The sequence below is a fragment of the Astyanax mexicanus genome, chromosome 1 (assembly GCF_023375975.1).
Source record: "Astyanax mexicanus isolate ESR-SI-001 chromosome 1, AstMex3_surface, whole genome shotgun sequence".
In the NCBI taxonomy this organism is placed as follows: Eukaryota; Metazoa; Chordata; class Actinopteri; order Characiformes; family Acestrorhamphidae; genus Astyanax; species Astyanax mexicanus.
This window is the reverse complement of record NC_064408.1, coordinates 28,738,796-28,758,701: the sequence shown is the minus strand read 5'-3', so window position 1 is coordinate 28,758,701 and position 19,906 is coordinate 28,738,796. Positions and strand designations below refer to the sequence as shown.

At 38.6% G+C, this 19,906-nt stretch overlaps 1 protein-coding gene and 1 long non-coding RNA gene across 19 annotated transcripts in view; both read right to left on the bottom strand.

Moving 5' to 3' along the window:
• The window catches only part of tmem132e (transmembrane protein 132E), a 160,646-nt gene that overhangs the window by 73,682 nt on the left and 67,058 nt on the right, over positions 1–19,906 (bottom strand). For both annotated transcript variants that reach the window (XM_049475808.1, XM_049475812.1), the window contains exon 3: positions 10,247–10,384. In XM_049475808.1, the coding sequence (XP_049331765.1) occupies positions 10,247–10,384 (138 nt within the window). The remainder of the gene's footprint in view (positions 1–10,246; positions 10,385–19,906) is intronic.
• LOC125799322 (uncharacterized) lies at positions 10,391–12,597 on the bottom strand. Of its 17 annotated transcripts, XR_007438172.1 has the most exons (7): positions 11,939–12,596; positions 11,661–11,722; positions 11,568–11,598; positions 11,413–11,505; positions 11,289–11,350; positions 11,165–11,226; positions 10,391–11,040 (listed from the first exon to the last, which is right to left on the bottom strand). It is a non-coding gene; the product is annotated as an uncharacterized LOC125799322 (long non-coding RNA). The 17 variants fall into 17 exon arrangements; XR_007438177.1 differs by lacking the exon at positions 11,568–11,598 and having other exon boundaries at positions 11,320–11,350; positions 11,413–11,536; positions 11,939–12,597; XR_007438168.1 differs by lacking the exon at positions 11,568–11,598 and having other exon boundaries at positions 11,413–11,536.

Below are 19,906 nucleotides of genomic sequence, written 5' to 3'. Positions count from 1 at the left end.
GCTACAGCGTTCAAACTTTGACTTTAGATACTCAAACCTGACTGATATAAACAACAGAAGTGCAGGAAGATACTGTCTACCTTTAAACTGAGCTGCTTTGACCCAAATACAAAGTTCAGAGTTCTGGCATGCATCTCCCTCACCACCAGGGTGAGTGTTGGGGAGGAAGATGCAGTGATTTGTATGTACCACACACTCTCAAAGGGAAAAGAAAATATGATATTTAAGATTTTTGACAGTCCCCCTGTGAATATGTTAAATATAATTTTCTCTTTTGAATTTTGATAACAAACATATAATTTGACTTAGATGTTTTAGAGTACCTAAAACATACTGGAGTGTTCTACCTGCATAATGTTGCTCAAAGGCAACAAATAAAAATCACTGTTTTAGTAAGTTTACAATGACAATATTAAAAAAACAAAAAAAAACAGCCAAATATACTTCTTTACATACCATATTTTTCGGACTATAAGGCGCACCGTATTATAAGACGCACCATCAAAGAACGCCTATTTTCTGGTATTTTTCCATACATAGGGCGCATCGCATTATAAGGCGCATTAAGTGACACTAGAAAGGGTGCCTATATCAAAGTGAACAGGGGTGGCGCCATGGCGGGGGGGGGGGTGTCTTGCCGGTGGAGCGTCTCAGTATACAAATCTAGCTCTTTCAAAGTCAAACGAGTGCTGGATATTAATCTACACAGATTCCTCTCCTGAGTCACACCCCTACTACATACAGTGTCTTTTTCAATGAAGAATCTTACACATGCACACCTTTTTATATGAGTGATAAATCTGTTGGTATTACAATCTCTCCAGTTCTATTCCTATCGAACGGTTCAATTTCTGTATGGATGTTGTAATTTCTGTATGGATGTTTAATTTCTGTATGGATGTTGCTGTTCCCACAAAGACTGTACGCTGCTTTCCAAACAACAAACCCTGGATTACCAGCTCCGTCAAGGACCTCCTCAACCAAAAGAAGAGGGCGTTCAAAGACGGAAACTTGGTAGAGCTGAAGCGCGTACAGGGGGAACTCAAGGTACGTCTTAAAGAGGCCAAGGAGTCTTACAGGAAGAAGGTGGAAAGAAAGCTGCAAGACAACAACATGAAGGAAGTCTGGGGTGCAATGAAAACCATCACTGGGTGCAAGAACAACAACGGCAACCCAGTAGATGGCGGTGTGGACAGAGCAAACCAGTTCAACAACTTTTACAACAGGTTTGACTGTCCTGCTCCTGCTGCCCCCTCCTCCTACCCTCCTGCAGCATCACCAACATCTTCTCCATCTCTACCATCATCACCACCATCTCCATCACCTTCAACTCCAACTCCACCATCTTCATCACCACCACCATTACCCTCACCTCCATCTTCATCAACATCATCACCGTCATCATCATCACCACCACCACCACCCTCACCTCCATCATCATCTTCATCACCATCAGCACAATCACCCTCACCTCTACCATCTTCATCAGCACCATCATCACCCTCACCTCCACCATCTTCATCATCACCACCATCAACACTATCAACTGGCAGACAAATCATCTCCTCCAGTCCACCAACCTTTACTGCTGACCAGGTCAGGAGACAGCTGAGGAGACTTCACCCCAGGAAGGCAGCTGGCCCGGACAGAGTGTGCCCCAGAATGCTCAAGGCATGTGCTGTTCAACTGGGTGAGCCCCTCCAACATGTTTTTAACCTCAGTCTGCGTCTAGGGAGAGTTCCTGCCACGTGGAAGACAACCTGTCTCATTCCTGTTCCCAAGAAGGCACACCTGAAGGAGCTGAATGACTACAGGCCTGTTGCTTTGACATCTCATGTGATGAAGACCATGGAGCGACTGCTGCTGGACCAACTCAGACCTCAGGTCCACCATGCTGAGGACCCACTGCAGTTTGCGTACCGGGAAAAGGTGGGAGTGGAAGATGCCATCCTCTATCTCCTGCACAGAGCTCACTCTCATCTGGACAAGGGAGGAGGTGCTGTGAGGGTCATGTTCTTCGACTTCTCCAGTGCCTTCAACACCATCCAGCCCCTACTACTGAGAGACAAGCTGATGGAGATGGAGGTGGATATGCACCTGGTCACCTGGATCACTGACTACCTTACTGGGAGACCACAACATGTCAGGATCAGGGACTGCTCCTCTGACACAGTGATCAGCAGCACAGGAGCACCACAGGGGACTGTTCTCTCTCCAGCCCTGTTCACACTGTACACATCAGACTTCAAATACCACTCGGAGTCATGCCACATGCAGAAGTTCTCTGACGACACTGCAATCGTGGGGTGTGTGCGTAATGGTGATGAGAGGGAGTACAGAACCCTGGTTGAGGATTTTGTGGTGTGGTGCAAGATGAACCATCTGCAGCTGAACATCTCCAAAACCAAGGAGATGTGCATAGACTTCAGGAGGTCCAGGCCCTCTGCTCAGCAGCCAATCTCCATCGAGGGGGTCGACGTGGAGGTGGTCAAATCCTACAAATACCTTGGTGTGCACCTGGACGACAGGCTGGACTGGTCAGTGAACACTGACTCCCTCTACAGGAAGGCTCAGAGCAGACTGTACTTCCTCAGAAGGCTCAGGGCTTTCAACATCTGCCAGAAACTCCTCCTGATGTTCTACCAGTCTGTGGTAGCCAGCGTCCTCTTTTACACTGTTGTGTGTTGGGGAGGCAGCATCAGCAAGAGGGATGCTGGACGACTGGACAGGCTGGTGAGGAAAGCTGGTTCTGTGCTGGGATTAGAGTTGGAGTCCTTAACACCACTGGCAGAGAGGAGAGCCCTCAGTAAGCTGCTGAACATCATGGACAATGTTCACCACCCTCTGCACAGCACCATCACCAGGCAGAGGAGCTCATTCAGCGGCAGACTGCTGTCCCAGTCCTGCTCCACAGACAGACTCCGAAAGTCTTTTGTTCCTCAGGCCATAAGACTGTTCAACTCCTCTCAGCACAGCAAACTAAAGACTCTGTGAAACATTTTCATTCCGGCCACTCTGGCCACACCATGGACACACCCCCAGCTATGGACACACTCTCAGACTTGCTGATGCCTAGAACACTTTTTATAGTTCTACCATATTTTGCACTAGTAGTTCATTCACTAGTTAATTCATCTACTGTTTATGTATCTTTTGCACTGTTTATGTATCTTTTGCACTGCTTAATTTAATTTAAATTATTATATAACTGTATTTGCACTTTCTGTTTGGCTGACATCAGTTATCCTCACATTATGCACATCAACTGGTGTTCACTGTCTATTGTGTTCAACTGCACTACCTCCATTCTCCATCTCCATTACACACACACACACGAAGACTGTACATTTACACTGTATATTCTATTTCTTATTTGATTGTATTTATATGTATCTTTATATTTTATATTTTATCTTTTTTAACTTTGTGTATTGTGTAACCTGCTGCTGGATGCCAAGAATTTCCCCCCGGGGATCAATAAAGTATCTATCTATCTATCTATCTATCTATCTATCTATCTATCTATCTATCTATCTATCTATCTATCTATCTATCAGATGAACACGCACATGTTTAAAACATGCAGTGAAAATCAGTTGTAACGAAGCTGAGCTGTGAAACAAGCAGGTGATCCCTTGTTCTGCTTCGCTGTCTCCTGTCTGATTGCTCATCTGATTGTGCAGTAAAATCGGCCTGATTGTGCTGGGAACTGCTGTTCACGAGCGAAAAGCCGCATAAACTCCACTCAGGTAAGTATGTCCCGAGAGCGGAGAGAAAAACACTTCTGTAATGTAAGGAGCCGCACTCTGCCCGTCTCTGCAACTCCATTACAAATCTCAGGTAGAGGCTGGGTTTGATTAAGAACAAGACAGGACCATCTCACGTACACAAATCTCCAAACCCATCTGAGGCAACGGGTATAAATATGGAAATGAGCTTCTCACTTATAAAAAAAAAAAAAAGAAAGAAAAAAGAAAAGGAAAGGAAAAGAAAGTAATACATCTAATTTTGACAAGTGGGACATGTTATTGCAATCGAAATAGCAGAACCTCTCCAATCTCAGCAGAACAATGTGTACCGCTAACAACTGCAGGTGTAAAATGTACTGTATATGCTGTCTCTAGCCAGCAACCAGTGCAGTATTTCCTACACACTAATCACGTGATATCGGGTAAAGCTACTTCAGTTAATTCCCTTCATTCAGAAAGCCCTGCAATATCATCCTGTGAAAGAGAAAACATTGTCTTGACTAGAACAATTCATCACTGCTTTTCTTTTCCAAGCATTTTTTAAAAATAATTATATTTCAAATTTTTATCCCATTTTCTCCCCAGTTTACACAGCAAACTACCAAACCTACTCATTAGGAGTCTCCCTATCTCTAGTGATGCCCCAACACACCAAAAGAGTGGAGTAAAGACTAGCACATGCCTCCTCTGATACATGTAAAGTCAAAGCCACCTCCTTTTTTCAAACTGCTGTCGATGCAGCATTGCAGTGTAGCATCACAGCGTGCTCAGAGAAAAACACAGCTACTCAGTTCCGATACATCAGCCCACAGACGTCTTGTGCTGATCAACATCACCCTTTGCAGTGTTGTGGGAAGAGAGCACCATCTACCCACCCAGAGAGAGCAAAGCGAATTGTGCTCCCTCAGGATTTTGGTAGCCAGTGGCAAGCTACATAAACAGGATTCGAATCGGCAATCTCCTAAACCTAGTGGCAGCGCTTAGCCTGCTGGACCACTCGCTTTTCAAAGTCAGTGGTTTTTGGACATACTGTATAACAGGTTTGTATCAAGTTTACATGGATATGTTTTCATTGCTATAACATGGAACCAAAATGAAGTGTTTTGAGTGATCAAATTTGTATCTGTTGTCAATAGGTCATGGATTTGTTTACACAATCTTGATATTTAGGACACACAAAGTGATGAGGTGTAAACAGGGTTTAAAGAGTAATTAAAGGTTTGCACAATTCAGGTTCTGTTGATCTACCACTCTGAGAAGTTGAGCTGGAACTAAAGGCACAGTGCATAAATATTAAAACCAGGTGTTATAACTCTAAACTCCAATAAACATCTAACATTTCCTTCAAATCACAGACTACTAGGTGTTTTTTTTCCCCCACAATTTCTTTGAGGTGGTGTGCTCCGCAATAAAAGCTTTACACAAAAGCTACATTTACAGAAGGCCCCCAAGTCGCAGTGTGGTCTCTGTGCATAATGCACTGATGCCTTAGTAATGGCAGTTCCTTTTTGGCAGAAATATACCTCTGCTTTTAAGGGCAAATTTATAAAGCAGCCAAGCCTAACCAATTATCTTAAACATATACTGCATGCTGCACAAAAAAAGGGAAGAAAAAAAAAGAAAGAGAGCAGAGCTATATCACTGTTAAATGTGCCATCACAAAAGGGTCCCCTATTAATGGTACTGCACTTAGCAGGATGAAGCAGGCTTAGAATAGCTTGAGGACCTCGTCATCTTTATTGGGCTTTAACAGCTTGCACAGGCCAGCGCTGTTAAATCCAATGAAGAAAGCAAAAATTATCCATCTATCTGCCAACATTTTACTCGACTCGAAAATGAGGGGAGGGCCTGTTATGAAAATGCAGAACTTGGAGAGATTCTCTGAAGATGAGGAAAGATCCTGAGAAAGTGTATGAAATGAAATTCATATTAAATTATATTACAATTCTATATTGAAATGCTAAACTGCTTGACTGATCGCTTTATCGTTTAGGCTCTGTTCGCTGCGAAGGGATTACTGGATGTCCTTACATTGAGATTATTACTTTCTCCACCATACCAATAACTGAAGTGTTGCTGTACACATAGTACAGTAGGTGCAATGCATGTAAAGAGTTGACCATTAAACAACATAACATCATATCAAACTCACCTCAACTCAACCCATTTGGGATTAATTGAAATTATAAAGTTTACCCCATAAGGATACTTAAAAATAACATCTCTATTGAGCCCCTAAAGTTATTATTAGTTAAGAGTTAGAAGTTAAGAAGCGCTATTAAGTCCTTTTAGGATGAGTTTGGGATGAGTGGTAAAGCCCCATGACCTCTTATGGGCTGAGATGGATTTTAAAAACTTGGATTTTGGAACTTGGAAACTCAACTGAATCCATTTTGAAAAGATTAGAATTGTGAAGTTTAGTGAACCTGATTTAGGATCATTAGCAGTAATACAGCTCTAAAGGACACCTTTGGGATAAGTCTGAAAAGTGAAGCTCCTGAATTTATTTGAGATGAGCCCTTGAAGAAAAGTTGGATGGATTTAGACTTGGAAAAACCATTTGGGATACCTTAGAATTAAGAAGTTTAATAAAACCCTCTTTCAAGGTAGATGCAGTGATAAAGGTGTACTTTGGAAAAAGCTGGACTGATAGAGCTACGCAGAACCCCTTTGGGATGAGTTGGAAACATGAAATACTACGGCACAATGGCTTAGTGGTTTGCATTTTTCGCCTCCCAGCACTGGGGTCTTGGGTTCAAATTCCCTGCGAGCCGCGCACACATTAATCCACCTGCGAGGCTTTAAACGTGCGGATGAGCGCTCACTTTCCTCAGGCCGGGTCGGGCTCCAGGAAATAGTCTGTGATGTAGTAATCTGTTTTTTATTACTATTTTTATTTTATATAAAGCTATGGTATGATAATCACCGTATAGCTAAGTAAACAAGTATTATTTTTAACGAAAATGAACGAAATAACCAAAACTGAAAGTGAAAGTTCTCCTTAATTGAAACTATTAAAAAAACTAAAACGAATTGAAATTATGGATTGAATACCCTCATTTTCGTGTCTGTTAATTTATTTATAATTTATTTATATAAATGTGGTATATCATGATATATATCGTTATCGTGATGTAAAAAAAAAAAATCCATACCGTGATATACGATTTTTGAACCCTTTATTGGATGAAATTAGTTGAAATGACAAGGTTCTAAACACTTAGTTGTTTACATTCTGTATAGTTTAGATTATTTGGAATATGAACATGAAGAAGGACTCTTTATATATGTAAAAGAAAATGCATAAAACTTGTCAGTTAAAAAAAATAAATAAATAAATAAATCAGTGCAGTTATATGTTCATGAGTGTGTACAGTAATGCTTCTGGGAATAAATAATTGTAATTAAAGTTTAGCATGCTTAGTAACTGTGGAGGGTCTGTGGAGATGCTGTCTGAAGCCAGGATTATAAAATGGCCATAAAAAAAAATAACGCAGAAATCATAAATATTTACAAGCTCTCATTATGGCTCTACAAGGAAGACAGCATTATTACATAACTACTACATCTTCAGTGTTAAAATGAGATAAATTGAAAAATCAAAATCAATTTGGACCTATTTCCTTTTTTTCAAGTGCAATCAGGATTAGGTGGAAAATGCTTTTTTTTTCTCCATTAATTATTAACTGTTGCAAGTATTAAGTACAGTCACCCCCCTTTGACATCAATAACACTGGGATATGATGGGATGATCCCGGGCATGAACGAAATTAATTCCACATGTCCTGTTTATTTGATGCTGTGTAAGTAATTACACCGTAAATGAGATGCTATATCTAACTACCTTTAGCCCGGGGGGGATAGTGGATCTCAGTGTATTGAACATCTTTAGTAGCTTGGCATTATCACGGCGGGAGTATGATTAACTACTTTTTAGCCAGCAGATTAAATATTATGCAGCTATCAGAGAAAAGGATCTCAATCTAGCCCAGATATTAAGCCTTTACAGCGATCGCTTGCTCACATCTCCTCATGTGGCTAATATGACCCATAGCTACAGCAAATGCTATGATTGATATGACTGTACATTTCCATTACTGGGCTTTGATGTAAAAGGGTTCTATGTGAAAGCCCTCAAGGTGGTCCTGCCCCTTCGTTCCCCTCCTTTATACCACTATGGCATGTTTGACCTTGTGCATCGAGGCCTCATCATCATCTGCTTTATAAAGATGGAGTTGCAGATTTAGCACCTCATGTTAATGTCCTTATATATATTTATACTACATGCAAGCCATACCATGCCTTCTGAAAGCTTGAGGCAGTTGAGCTGATATTATGGTATTACGGTAGGACACATTTTGATTTACAGGCCTAAAGAGGAACATACATTCTTGTCCGGAAACATTTTATTGATGGATTTACTTCATTTTGTAAAATAAATACAAGTAAATATAGTCTTCTTGTGAAAAAAGAATGGGACACTCCATGAAAACCTCTCTTTTCTAATATTAACTAACACATAAAACTAAAGAAAGAACTTACAAATAAATGTATAAAATACATAATTTCCACAATTTAGCTTTTCTTAATGTGAGGAAAACATAGGCCAGGGGTCGGCAATTAAATTTGGCCAGATATTTCTAAGCCAGGGGTGAATTGGGACACAGCCGAGAAAAACGCCCTTATAAGGAGATAGGGAGCCCATGAACAGGCGGAAAAACGAGAATGGGCAGAAACTAAAGTCACGCCAAACGCAACAGAGAGACAGAGGAGGAACGTAAACGAAAGCTCTTCAGAGAAGCTTTTTTATTTCTTTCTTTTTTTTATCATTGTTCATTATAGTTCAAACAACCTCACGAGCCAGATGTTTTATGGGCCGCCCATTACCAACCCCTGACATAGGCCATTCACACATTTACTACTACATGTACATGAATTGCCATAAACTGCAGATGTTTACGGCATGGTTAGAGAGGACACTGGAGGGGACTGTCTAAGCTATAAGTTTGGTTTGCTTGTGAATGTGAATACCTCAAAATAATTTACTAATAAAACAACCCTCAAGCAATTTCAACCCAAGAGCAGACCACAAGGCGTGCAAAAAAAAAGTCTCCAGCAATCCTAAAATGTCTTTCAACAGTTAATGTCAAAGTACAGGCATCTGCTTTCAGAAAGAGTTTGTTTGAGTAGGTGGTGTGCAAAAAAGAAACCCATGTATTGAAGTCTTTAGACTTTGTCTAGATGTGTTCTCTGGCAAACTTCATTCTTGCTCTGACATTTTATTTTATTTTAAAGCAAGGGTTTCCTCCCTACACCTCCTACTCCAAACCTCTGCAGTCTCTTATTCTGATGGTAGATGCTAAAATAAAGATCAATGGCTCTATTTTAGCGATCTAGAGCACACCGTACAATTGCATATAGCGCAGCTGGATTTAGGGCGTCAGTCAGTGTGTCACTTGTCATTCCTTTAAGAGGCAGGTGAGCTCTGACTTTGGCGCAATGGTATCTTAACAGCACAGCGCTTTGTGCGTCTCAGCAGAGAATACTGACCTGTACAGTGGAACAGTGATGTTATTTTATTCTTTATTCTGTTTATTGTTCAGTTAAAAGTCAGGTTTGCACGTTGTCTAGGTTCATTTCAGTCAGTGGTGCACCTCTGTTTTTTGCTGCCAAAAAGCAATATGTCAGAAATGTACCTCCGATGCAGTTTTAACAGTGCGTAACAAAAGCGCAAAAATAGACTGTTGACGGGTTATGTCAAATATGTAAAGAGAGGTTGCACTAAAAGTTCTAATTCATGAATTCACTCACATAAGTACTTTTGCACACCAAAATTAGTCTGGAATTTTGCAGGTATTTTTTTAAATGAACTATATATTTAAGGCATATTTACTTGAAACAAACAAAAAAAAAATCAGTACTGCAAATATCAGTGTACGTATGTGTAAAACATGTGATCTACTAGATTTTCTTAAGCATTTCTTAATATTGAATATTTAAATGTAAATAAAGGAATGAACATTAGACTGGGTAAATTAAATTAGATTTATATTAGTGGTCACTTAAATCACTTAAAAATACATAAAAATCCCGAATAATATTTTTTTTAAATACTGGTATTTCCATAAGGGGGGCAGAAGTAATAGTGTAGTGTGATTAAGGTAGAGCCACTGTTGTCTTTGGTTTGGTCATATATCTACACTTACTTCTGTGGTAAGACGTTCTGCACAAATACATTTATTACTAAATTTGATTTAATTTGATTAATCAGTCCTAATCACAGTGGCACTGAATTACACTTTTCAATAAATCTAGCTTAAAGTGGGCAAGGGAAGATGATGGCATGTATAATAAGGTCAACAGAAGGACAGAATGACATTAACCAGGAGGCGCAACATGTCAGAAAGAGGGTGAGAAGCTGAAAATGCTGCAGGAGCCATGTAATAAAGGCATCGCACACTCCGAGCCAATGCTGAAAAGACTGTTTGATATCTTACCCAGGGACCCCACGGATCTTGTTAACTTCCACTGTAGCGATAGAATGCTTGGCCCCTGCAAGTACGTCCCACCGTACGTCCCACTGGTTGCTCTTCGGCACGGTATTGAGTAGATTTACCCCTTTCTTCGCTTTCACCCTGGAAAAGAGAAAAAGAGATAGAGAGAGAATTAGTTACATATGAACATACAGAGTGAATCATGCACCTCCAGGAGCTGTGAGTAGAGATGTACAGACAGCCTGCAGTCATGACCCACTTCACATTTCCACGATAGCACAAACTGTCAGGAATAAAAACAGCTGACATATTGTCTTCACCCTGTGTGCCAGAACTCTTCCTTAACCCTGTTAGACCTATATTGAGCCTTGTCTGCTTTTGCATAAGTTTGTGTTTCGCACAATAACATAATTCTGACAGAAACATGACTTTCCTCCTTTTACTCGTTCTTCTAATTTGAATTCACATTTTACCAGCTTACTGTATTTGAATGCTTTTTCCCATCTCTCTCCTTGTTTCCTGCTCCACATATCTACTCCAAGATTTCCCTTTCGCTTTACCTCCCTGTTTCAATTCTTGTAGACTCTAACTTACCCTACTTCACTCTTCTACCTTGTTTAGAATTTTCCGTTTGCTTCTCCACCCTACCCAACCTCGCTCTACCTGTTCAGAGTCTGCCATTTGATTCTCTGTTATGATCACTCCTTCTTTTTCTTTTTCTTTTCCTTTCACTGCTCTGTCCTGTTCAGACTTCCTTTTGCTCTACCTCCCTGTTTAGACACTTTCTTTTGCTCTACCTCCCTGTTAAGACACTTTTTTTTGCTTAACCTCCCTGTTTAGACACTTTCTTTCGCTTTACCTCCCTGTTTAAACACTTTCTTTCGCTTTACCTCCCTGTTTAAACACTTTATTTCGCTTTACCTCCCTGTTTAGACACTTTCTTTTGCTCTACCTCCCTGTTTAGACACTTTCGTTTGCTCTACCTCCCTGTTTAGACACTTTCTTTTGCTCTACATCCCTGTTTAGACTCTTCCTTTTGCTTTACCTCCCTGTTTGGACTCTTCCTTTTGCTTTACCTCCCCGTTTAGACACTTTCTTTTGCTCTACCTCTCTGTTTAGACACTTTCTTTTGCTCTACCTCCCCGTTTGGACCCTTTCTTTTGCTCTACCTCCCTGTTTAGACACTTTCTTTTGCTCTACCTCTCTGTTTAGACACTTTCTTTTGCTCTACCTCCCTGTTTAGACACTTTCTTTTGCTCTACCTCCCTGTTTAGACACTTTCTTTTGCTCTACCTCTCTGTTTAGACTCTTTCTTTTGCTCTACCTCTCTGTTTAGACACTTTCTTTTGCTCTACCTCCCCGTTTAGACACTTTTTTTTGCTCTACCTCTCTGTTTAGACACTTTTTTTTGCTCTACCTCCCTGTTTAGACACTTTCTTTTGCTCTACCTCCCTGTTTAGACACTTTCTTTTGCTCTACCTCTCTGTTAAGACACTTTATTTTGCTTAACCTCCCTGTTAGACTATTTCTTTTGCTTTACCTCCCTGTTTAGACACTTTATTTTGCTTTACCTCCCTGTTTAGACACTTTCTTTTGCTCGACCTCCCTGTTTAGACACTTTCTTTTGCTCGACCTCCCTGTTTAGACACTTTCGTTTGCTCTACCTCCCTGTTTAGACACTTTCATTTGCTCTACCTCCCTGTTTAGACACTTTCTTTTGCTCTACCTCCCTGTTTAGACACTTTCTTTTGCTCTACCTCCCTGTTTAGACACTTTCTTTTGCTCTACCTCCCTGTTTAGACACTTTCTTTTGCTCTACCTCCCTGTTTAGACACTTTCTTTTGCTCTACCTCCCTGTTTAGACACTTTCTTTTGCTCTACCTCCCTGTTTAGACACTTTCTTTTGCTCTACCTCCCTGTTAAGACACTTTATTTTGCTATGCCTCCCTGTTTAGACTCTTTCTTTTGCTCTACCTCCCTGTTTAGACTCTTTCTTTTGCTTAACCTCCCTGTTAGACTCTTTCTTTTGCTTTACCTCCCTGTTTAGACACTTTCTTTCGCTCTAGTTTTTTGTTAAGTCTCTTCCTTTCACTGCTCTGTCCTGTTCAGACTTCCTTTTGCTTTACCTCCCTGTTTAGACACTTTTTTCTGCTTTACCTCCCTGCGTAGACATATTATTTCGCTCTACCTCCATGTTTAGACTCTTTCTTTCACTCTTTTTTTCAAAACCTGTAGCATGTTCATACTTTTCCTTTGACTCCTTTGCTATGTTTACTACTTTATTTTCTCATCCATCCTGTTCTGATGCTTCAGTCCTTCCTACTCCAAAGTTTTTTTTTTACTCTCTTTTTACACATCATTCTCCTGGTTCCCATTTTTTATTTTAATTCCTCTCGCTGTGCAGATTCTCCTATCACTTTATCTTACTGATTAGATTCCTCTTTCACTCGTCATATCAACCCATGAGTTCATCCACATGAAAGGATTCATTTAGGAAATAAACTACATGCTAATTGTGCTACTTGTTTTTGCACCATGATTTCATGCCGGCTAAACAACACAAGTTATTCCCTTCACAGTGGTCCATTGGAAATGGAAGATAATATTTCTTGAGTGTTATATTACATTTAACCACATGGTAACAGCTGCTTCCTTACCTAATGCCTTTAATTTGATGAATCTAATTTAATAGGAGTTTTTGTTAGCCTATGAGCTGTGAATCAAGAACTACAGCATTATACAGACTGCTCCATCACATTAATTGACATAGTACATTTTTGCACAAGTATTTTTTACATATATTACACGAGTTCAGTTTAGAGTGGTGGAGAAAATATCTCTAAATGAATGAAAATGCATGTAGGCTTAGGTCTTATGACAATGTATGTAGGCTATAGAGATTTTGAGGTTAAAAAGCCAAGTGTATTAGGCATATTATTTTGATACATTAGGTTATTGCAAAATATTTAGTACTATATCTATCTACTATAACAAACACATTGTGATAGCAACATTAGTGCAGAACTGACATTTTCTCATGTATTTTTCAACAAGACAATGCAAAACCCCATTCTGCACACATTACAAAGAAAAAAGAAATAAAATGAGGATATGGGTACTGGATTGTGCACCTTAAGACTTAGAGACCTAGAACACCTAAAACACTTAATCGCTTGGTTTCTTTTTAAGGCAGAAATATCTTTTGGCGTTTTTGTATGGCAATATAAAGTAGTAAATAGTTTATAGTAGCAATTTTTTTGAATGTGTTGTAGGACTGAAATACAGGAATGGATGTATTTTAACAAATTAAATTAAACTGACCAGATAAAACATTGTTAATACTGTCAACAATAAAAAAAAAAACTAATCACAGTTTAAGTTTAGGAAAAACTGTCCATTTTTTACTAGCATTTTTCACACTATCCCAACTTTTTCTGACTTATATATATATATATATTAGTCTCAAGGGCACATCAAAGAATTGACCCACATCAAGATAATGGGGATTTGTAGTGCAATTCTTGTGGTTTTGTAGAAAAAAAATAAGGCATATAAAGTACATAAAATGAATGTACTACATGTCCTTGGTCTGTAAGGATTATATGACTTCAGTTTGGAGTGGTGAAGAAAATTATTAAAATGGATGTAGGCTATAGAGGTTTTGAGGTCACAAAGCCACGTGTATTATGCAGATTATTATGCTATATTAGGATATAGCAAAAACTTTGCAATTTTAGGACCTCTTTCCTTTGAGACCTAGGACAGCTGAAACACTCGCTTGGTATCTTTTTAAAGCAGAAATGTCTTTTGGCGTTTTTGTGTGGCAACAAAGTAGTTAATATTTTATAGTAACAACTTTTCTTAATGTTTTGTAGGCCTGAAATGCAGGAACGGATGTATTTTAACAAATTAAATGAAGTTGACCAGATAAAACATCTTCAAAAAAGGGGAGGGCTATATAGCCCTGAATTATCAAAATATTTCATGGTATTTTTGTGATAATACTGATATTTTTGGCGATATAACAAAACACTGAATTAAAAAAATATATATTTCAAGAATACAATACTATGTAATTGTATTATTGCATACGATACAAGAATGGTATCAGATTTGTAAGAGAAGTCAATGACACAGAATGTCTCAATATATCCAGAATCTCCCTACATCCAGGATTAACGTAAAATGAATGATATTCTACAGATACTATCTGTCTAGAGACAGATTGTATCTGTAGAGTATCATTCATTTTACTTTAATCCTGGATGTAGGGAGATTCTGGATATATAAAGGGAAATGAGAACAGTGAGATTTTTTTCTTTTGCTGAAAACAGCAAAAAAAAAAAATAGTTGGGTAATTAAAATTTCCTATATATTTCAGGGTATAATATCGTTCACGATATTCAAAAATGTTGAAATGGTGATATTATTGCGTATAATATGATATGGCACAGCCCTAAGTTTAAGCTTAGGAAAAACTGTGCCTTTTTTTCTTTTTTTTTAGCACTTTTTTATATTATCCCAACTTTTTCTGACTCAGATTTGTACATACTAGATTCAAGGGCATAGTTATAAAAAAAAAAAAAAAAGTAGCCTGTACAGTTCTAGGAGATAATTTTTCAGTGTAACAGACCACTGAAGAGAAGCTGAAATCCACTGACAGTTTCTTAAGGGGAATAAAAATGCTCCTTCTCTGGCATCTGCCCAAGGAATCCATTCTGGCATCTATTTTTAAGAGACAGTACATCCCCAGTTTGTGACATTCTGGTCGAGCCAACAATGCAATTGTGTGCTGAAGCACATTAACAAGCCGGTATGAAGGTTTGTATTATGAAGTTAGAGGGCTGCTGTCACAGACAGATAGGGGCACAACCACACAAACACACACACACACACAGATACCAATATATATATATATATATATATACACACACACACACACACACATAAACATACACACACAGACGGAGAGAGAGAAAAAGAGAAAGGGAAAAAGCTTTGCTGTGATGATATACAACATGGCCCTCCCCCTCACGCACAGAGAACAAACCCCTGCACCAGCTTTTCTATTGCGATAAAACACACACACACACACACGCACACAGAGCACATAGAAAAACGCTATGCAACAGCTTCAGTGAAGACGCTACAATTATTTATTCATGTCACAGACACTTTCTGCCAAGGCAGGGCTTTATTAAGGGCCGCAGAAAAAGAGACTGACTACTAAACAGGAACAGCTCTCCTACAGCTCGCCCCAAAACCTTCAGGGTCCAATTTACTAAAAAGAACCGCACACTCGTGCTCCAGCTCGGGCTCGGGAATGACGCAAAAGCGTTTGCTGCAAAAAAAAAAAAACACACCCATGTCCTTTTTAACCCCAAGCTTACAAGGGCAATATGTTTTAAACCGTTATGAAACACACTCATATTTTATAAATCAATATTTGGTTGTGTATTTGCATTAAACACCCGTCAGTTTTTTGATGTTCTGAATCTGAAGGAGTTATTATTTTGCTTCAGTTCTTTTCTCTTTTTTTCTAATTTTTTCCCCATTTTTTTCTCTAATTACCCAACCCACTTATTAGAACTCCCCCTATCACTAGTGATCCCCAACACAAGGAGGGTAAAAACTAGCACATGCCTCCTCCGATGCATGTGAAGTCAGCCACCACCTCTTTTTGAACTCGGTTCCGATACATCAGCTCACAGATGCCTCATGATTAGCGACATCACCCTTTGGAGTGATGGGGGGAGAGCGCGCCATCCACCCACCCAGAGAGAGCAAGGCCAATTGTGCTCTCTCAGGGCTCCGGTAGCCAAAGGTGAGCTACATAAAAAGGTTTTGAACTAATCATAGTGGCAGCGCTTTAGCCCGCTGGACCATTTGGAGCCCACTTGTCCTTTTTAACCCCAAGCTTACAAGGGCAATATGTTTTAAATCATTATGAAATACACACATATATTATAAATCAATGTTTGGTTGTGTATTTGCATTAAACGCCCATCGCTTTTGGAAAACACATTTGCACCGTTTTAGGAGAAACTTCAGAAAACACTAGCAGTTGCTGTTTGATAAAAAAAAAAACCTGAATGAGTCTATATTTTGCTTTATATATTTTCCCTTTTTTTCACATTTTTCCCATTTTTTTCCACAATTACCCATCCCACTAATTAAAACTCCCCCTATCACTAGTGATGCCCCAACGCCAAGAGGGTAATGACTAGCACATGCCTCCTCCGATACATGTGAAGTCAGCCACTGCCTCTTTTTTAACATTGTCGAGTAACATCACAGCGGGTTTGGAGGAAAGTGCAGCGACTCGGTTCCAATACATCAGCTCACAGATGCCTTGTGTTGAGCGACATCACCCTTTGGAGTAATGGAGGGATTCGAACTGGCGATCTCCTGATTATAGTGGCAGCACTTTAGCCCGCTGGACCACTCAGAGCCCACCCAAGATCTTTTTAACCCCAAGCTTGCAAGGGCAATATATATTTGCATTAACCTATCTAGGAAAAAGATCTAGGAAAAATAGTTTAACATTTTTTTTCCAGTATATAACTTCTTCTGCTTGCCTTAATTAGTATAATCAACATATAACCCCTGGCAATAAACAAAAACTAAAACAAAATTCAATGTTATGTTTTAATGTTATGTAAAGCTTTTATGTCTAATATGTTGGTCTTTCAAAAGTAGTAAAGTAGTGAAACATAAAAAAAAATGTTTAATTAATTAATTGGATAATTAAACATGTACCTTCAAACTGACCCAGGAACACCATTGCTGTTTCCGACAAATGAACATAACAGGAGGGTTAAACGCCCATTACTTTCTGGAAATGCATTTGCACTGTTTTAGCAGAAACTTCAGAAAACACCAGCAGTGGCTGTTTGATTAAAAAAGTAATCCGAGTCATTATTTTCCTTCAGTTCTTTTCAAGGAACCTCCAGAACTCTTTATTTAACCAACTAAATCAACTAAATCAACCATTTTTTTATACAATTATTTACGTCAGTGTAGCCATATTTAGAGCAGTCTCTGTGCTCTCTGTAGACTGAAGCTGGCAGCTCTTTCTTTCTCTGTCTGTGTTTTTTTTATGTGCAAATATTAACCGGCATTGTTAGAGCATGCCTACGCTACAGTGCTGTTTATTACAGTCTATTATTAGTTTCACTGCTGTAACCATGTAATCTGTATCCATCTATTTATGTCTATATCTATCCATTTATCTGTATGTTTTTTATGTCTGATTCCACAATTGAGCAGAAATAACACTAGACTTAACGAATCAGTGAGTCTTACAAAAGAAAGTATGTGTACATGAAACAAAAATGAGAATGATGTTGACTCTTGAATGTTCTTTTTTTTATATAAAAATTACAATGATGTTCTTTAGTGCAATAATTTCTAGGATGATATGTCAACCAAAAATATTACTGTTATCATAACAGACATCTTGATATCTATTTTTTTTTTTCTTTGGTTCTTGTCTTGGATATGCAGTTCTATAAAGAAAAAAAAGCATTTATTTTGTGTGATAAATGGGTTTACTATATGAATCATTTCTAAAACTCTTTGAACTGAAAGATATATTTTTATTATTTTTTATATTTTTCAAATTCTCTGTATTTCTCATTCTCTGTCAGACAAGCACTGGATGTTAATCTACACAGATTTCTCTCCTGTTTATTTGGGTGAGTAAAGTGCTTCCGTTTACTTACAGTAAGCTTAGATTTAAGTTAGCCAGGGCTGGCACTTAGCATGGTTAGCGGCTAATGCTGCTCCAGCAGTACTAGCTGGGGTTAGCAGCAAGATACAGGCCGAAAATACTCCCCTCTGAACAGCGAAAGAGTGGCTAATGATAATGCTGCTCTAGCACCTCACCTCTAAAAGGGGAAAGAGCTATCGCTTAGCACGATTAGTTGCTAATGCTAATGCTGCTGGATAACTAAACTGAAACTCCTGTATAACGCTGTACTTCAGCGAAGTGGCTTTTTGGGAAAATAAAAGGATTTAAAGTGCGTGTATAGACTACTTCACTACTGTACTGTACTAAAATGCTGTATGTGTTGCAGTATTATTTTATATCCTACTTTCACTTCACTACATATTTTCCATGAGTTTAATACTTTTACTACATTTTTTTTGTGTGCTGCAACATTACTTGTTACAATTACTTGCACTTGTTACAACTATATGGATCTGTTCATTTCCTCTAGCAGCTCAGCTGATTAACTAATAATGCAAGCTAAGGCTGTGAGAGTGCAGCATAGTGAAACAGGTCCTGGATCAGGGCAGAAAGTGTAAAATGTACTGGCAGTGAAGCAGAGAGCTGGTGGTTAACACCTTCTTAAAGAGGTGTGTGATTACAGGGCTGCTTGGCGACGGCTGACATGCTGAACGATGTGCGCACTTTTTTTCACCCACAGATCACTGACAGCTATCAGAGCAATCAGCTCAGCCTCTCTGATAACAGCCTGGCTTATCAGTGTGAATACACAGCTCACAGATCTGTCTGCAGTCCTGAGTTTAACACTGGGAGGAAGAGGGGAGGAGGAACCATAGCAAGAGAGATTAGATGCCAATGAATTATCAGTGAAGGAATCTCCAGCTGTCACCGTTTCTCACCATTTCACATGTGAATGGGGGTATGGTATATAATTTTTATATTGAGTGAAGCATGTTTAATTGTATTGCTCATCAATGGCGGAATTTCAGAAAGCTTCATTTTTGTATAAAGGTTATAGCAACACAAAATCACAGTGTTTATATTTCTGTAATTTGTGTTCTCCTGAGCAGATCTCAAAGACCAGCATTTATTTTTCAGCAGTATTTTTTGCAGTCTAAATCGACCTTTAGATTAAGGCTATGTAGTGTTTTTGATAACATAATGATAACATCTATATATCATATTTGCACTACTGTTTTACGGGTTCTATTTATACTGTCATTCCATCTCAATCACCATCACTATTGCACTATTGTCTTTCGTCTTACGTATGTCTATTGTGTTCTGTTGTTTGGTACATATAGTGTCTCCCACTCTTTTAGATTATATATCTTATTTCTTTTTACTTATATTTATATATCTATTCCTTCCCCACCTTTACTGCACCTTGTTTTTGTATCATGTATGTCTATTTGTGTCCCTGCTGTATTGTACCCATAGTGTCTCCCATTCTTTCTTTTATTATATCTATTATCTGTACTTGCTGTAAAATTGGGAAGGAGAGTAAGGTAATTTCAATTCTCTGTATGTCCAGTACATATGCAGTATTGACAATAAAACCACATGACTTGACTTGATAATAATATGATGTGGTTAAATACTGTACTACATTCATTTTTAATGTTTTAATCAAATTACATAAAGAGCTAGATTATAAAAATGCACAAATAAAAAAAAATGGTGATGTGCCACACTTTTAAACAATTACTGTCATAATTTCTAAAACAATAAAAATAATCTATACCACATAAATGCCCTTTTTTCATCTTTTTATTAATTGATTAATCTGAAAAACAATCAATAAATTAAACAATTATCAAAATAATCAATACATTCATGATATATCTTATAACTCAATCTGTGTATCAATGTGTAGAGTACTGTAAATGGTATTTGGGTAGATATAATCTGTAATCTGACAGGATAATGTC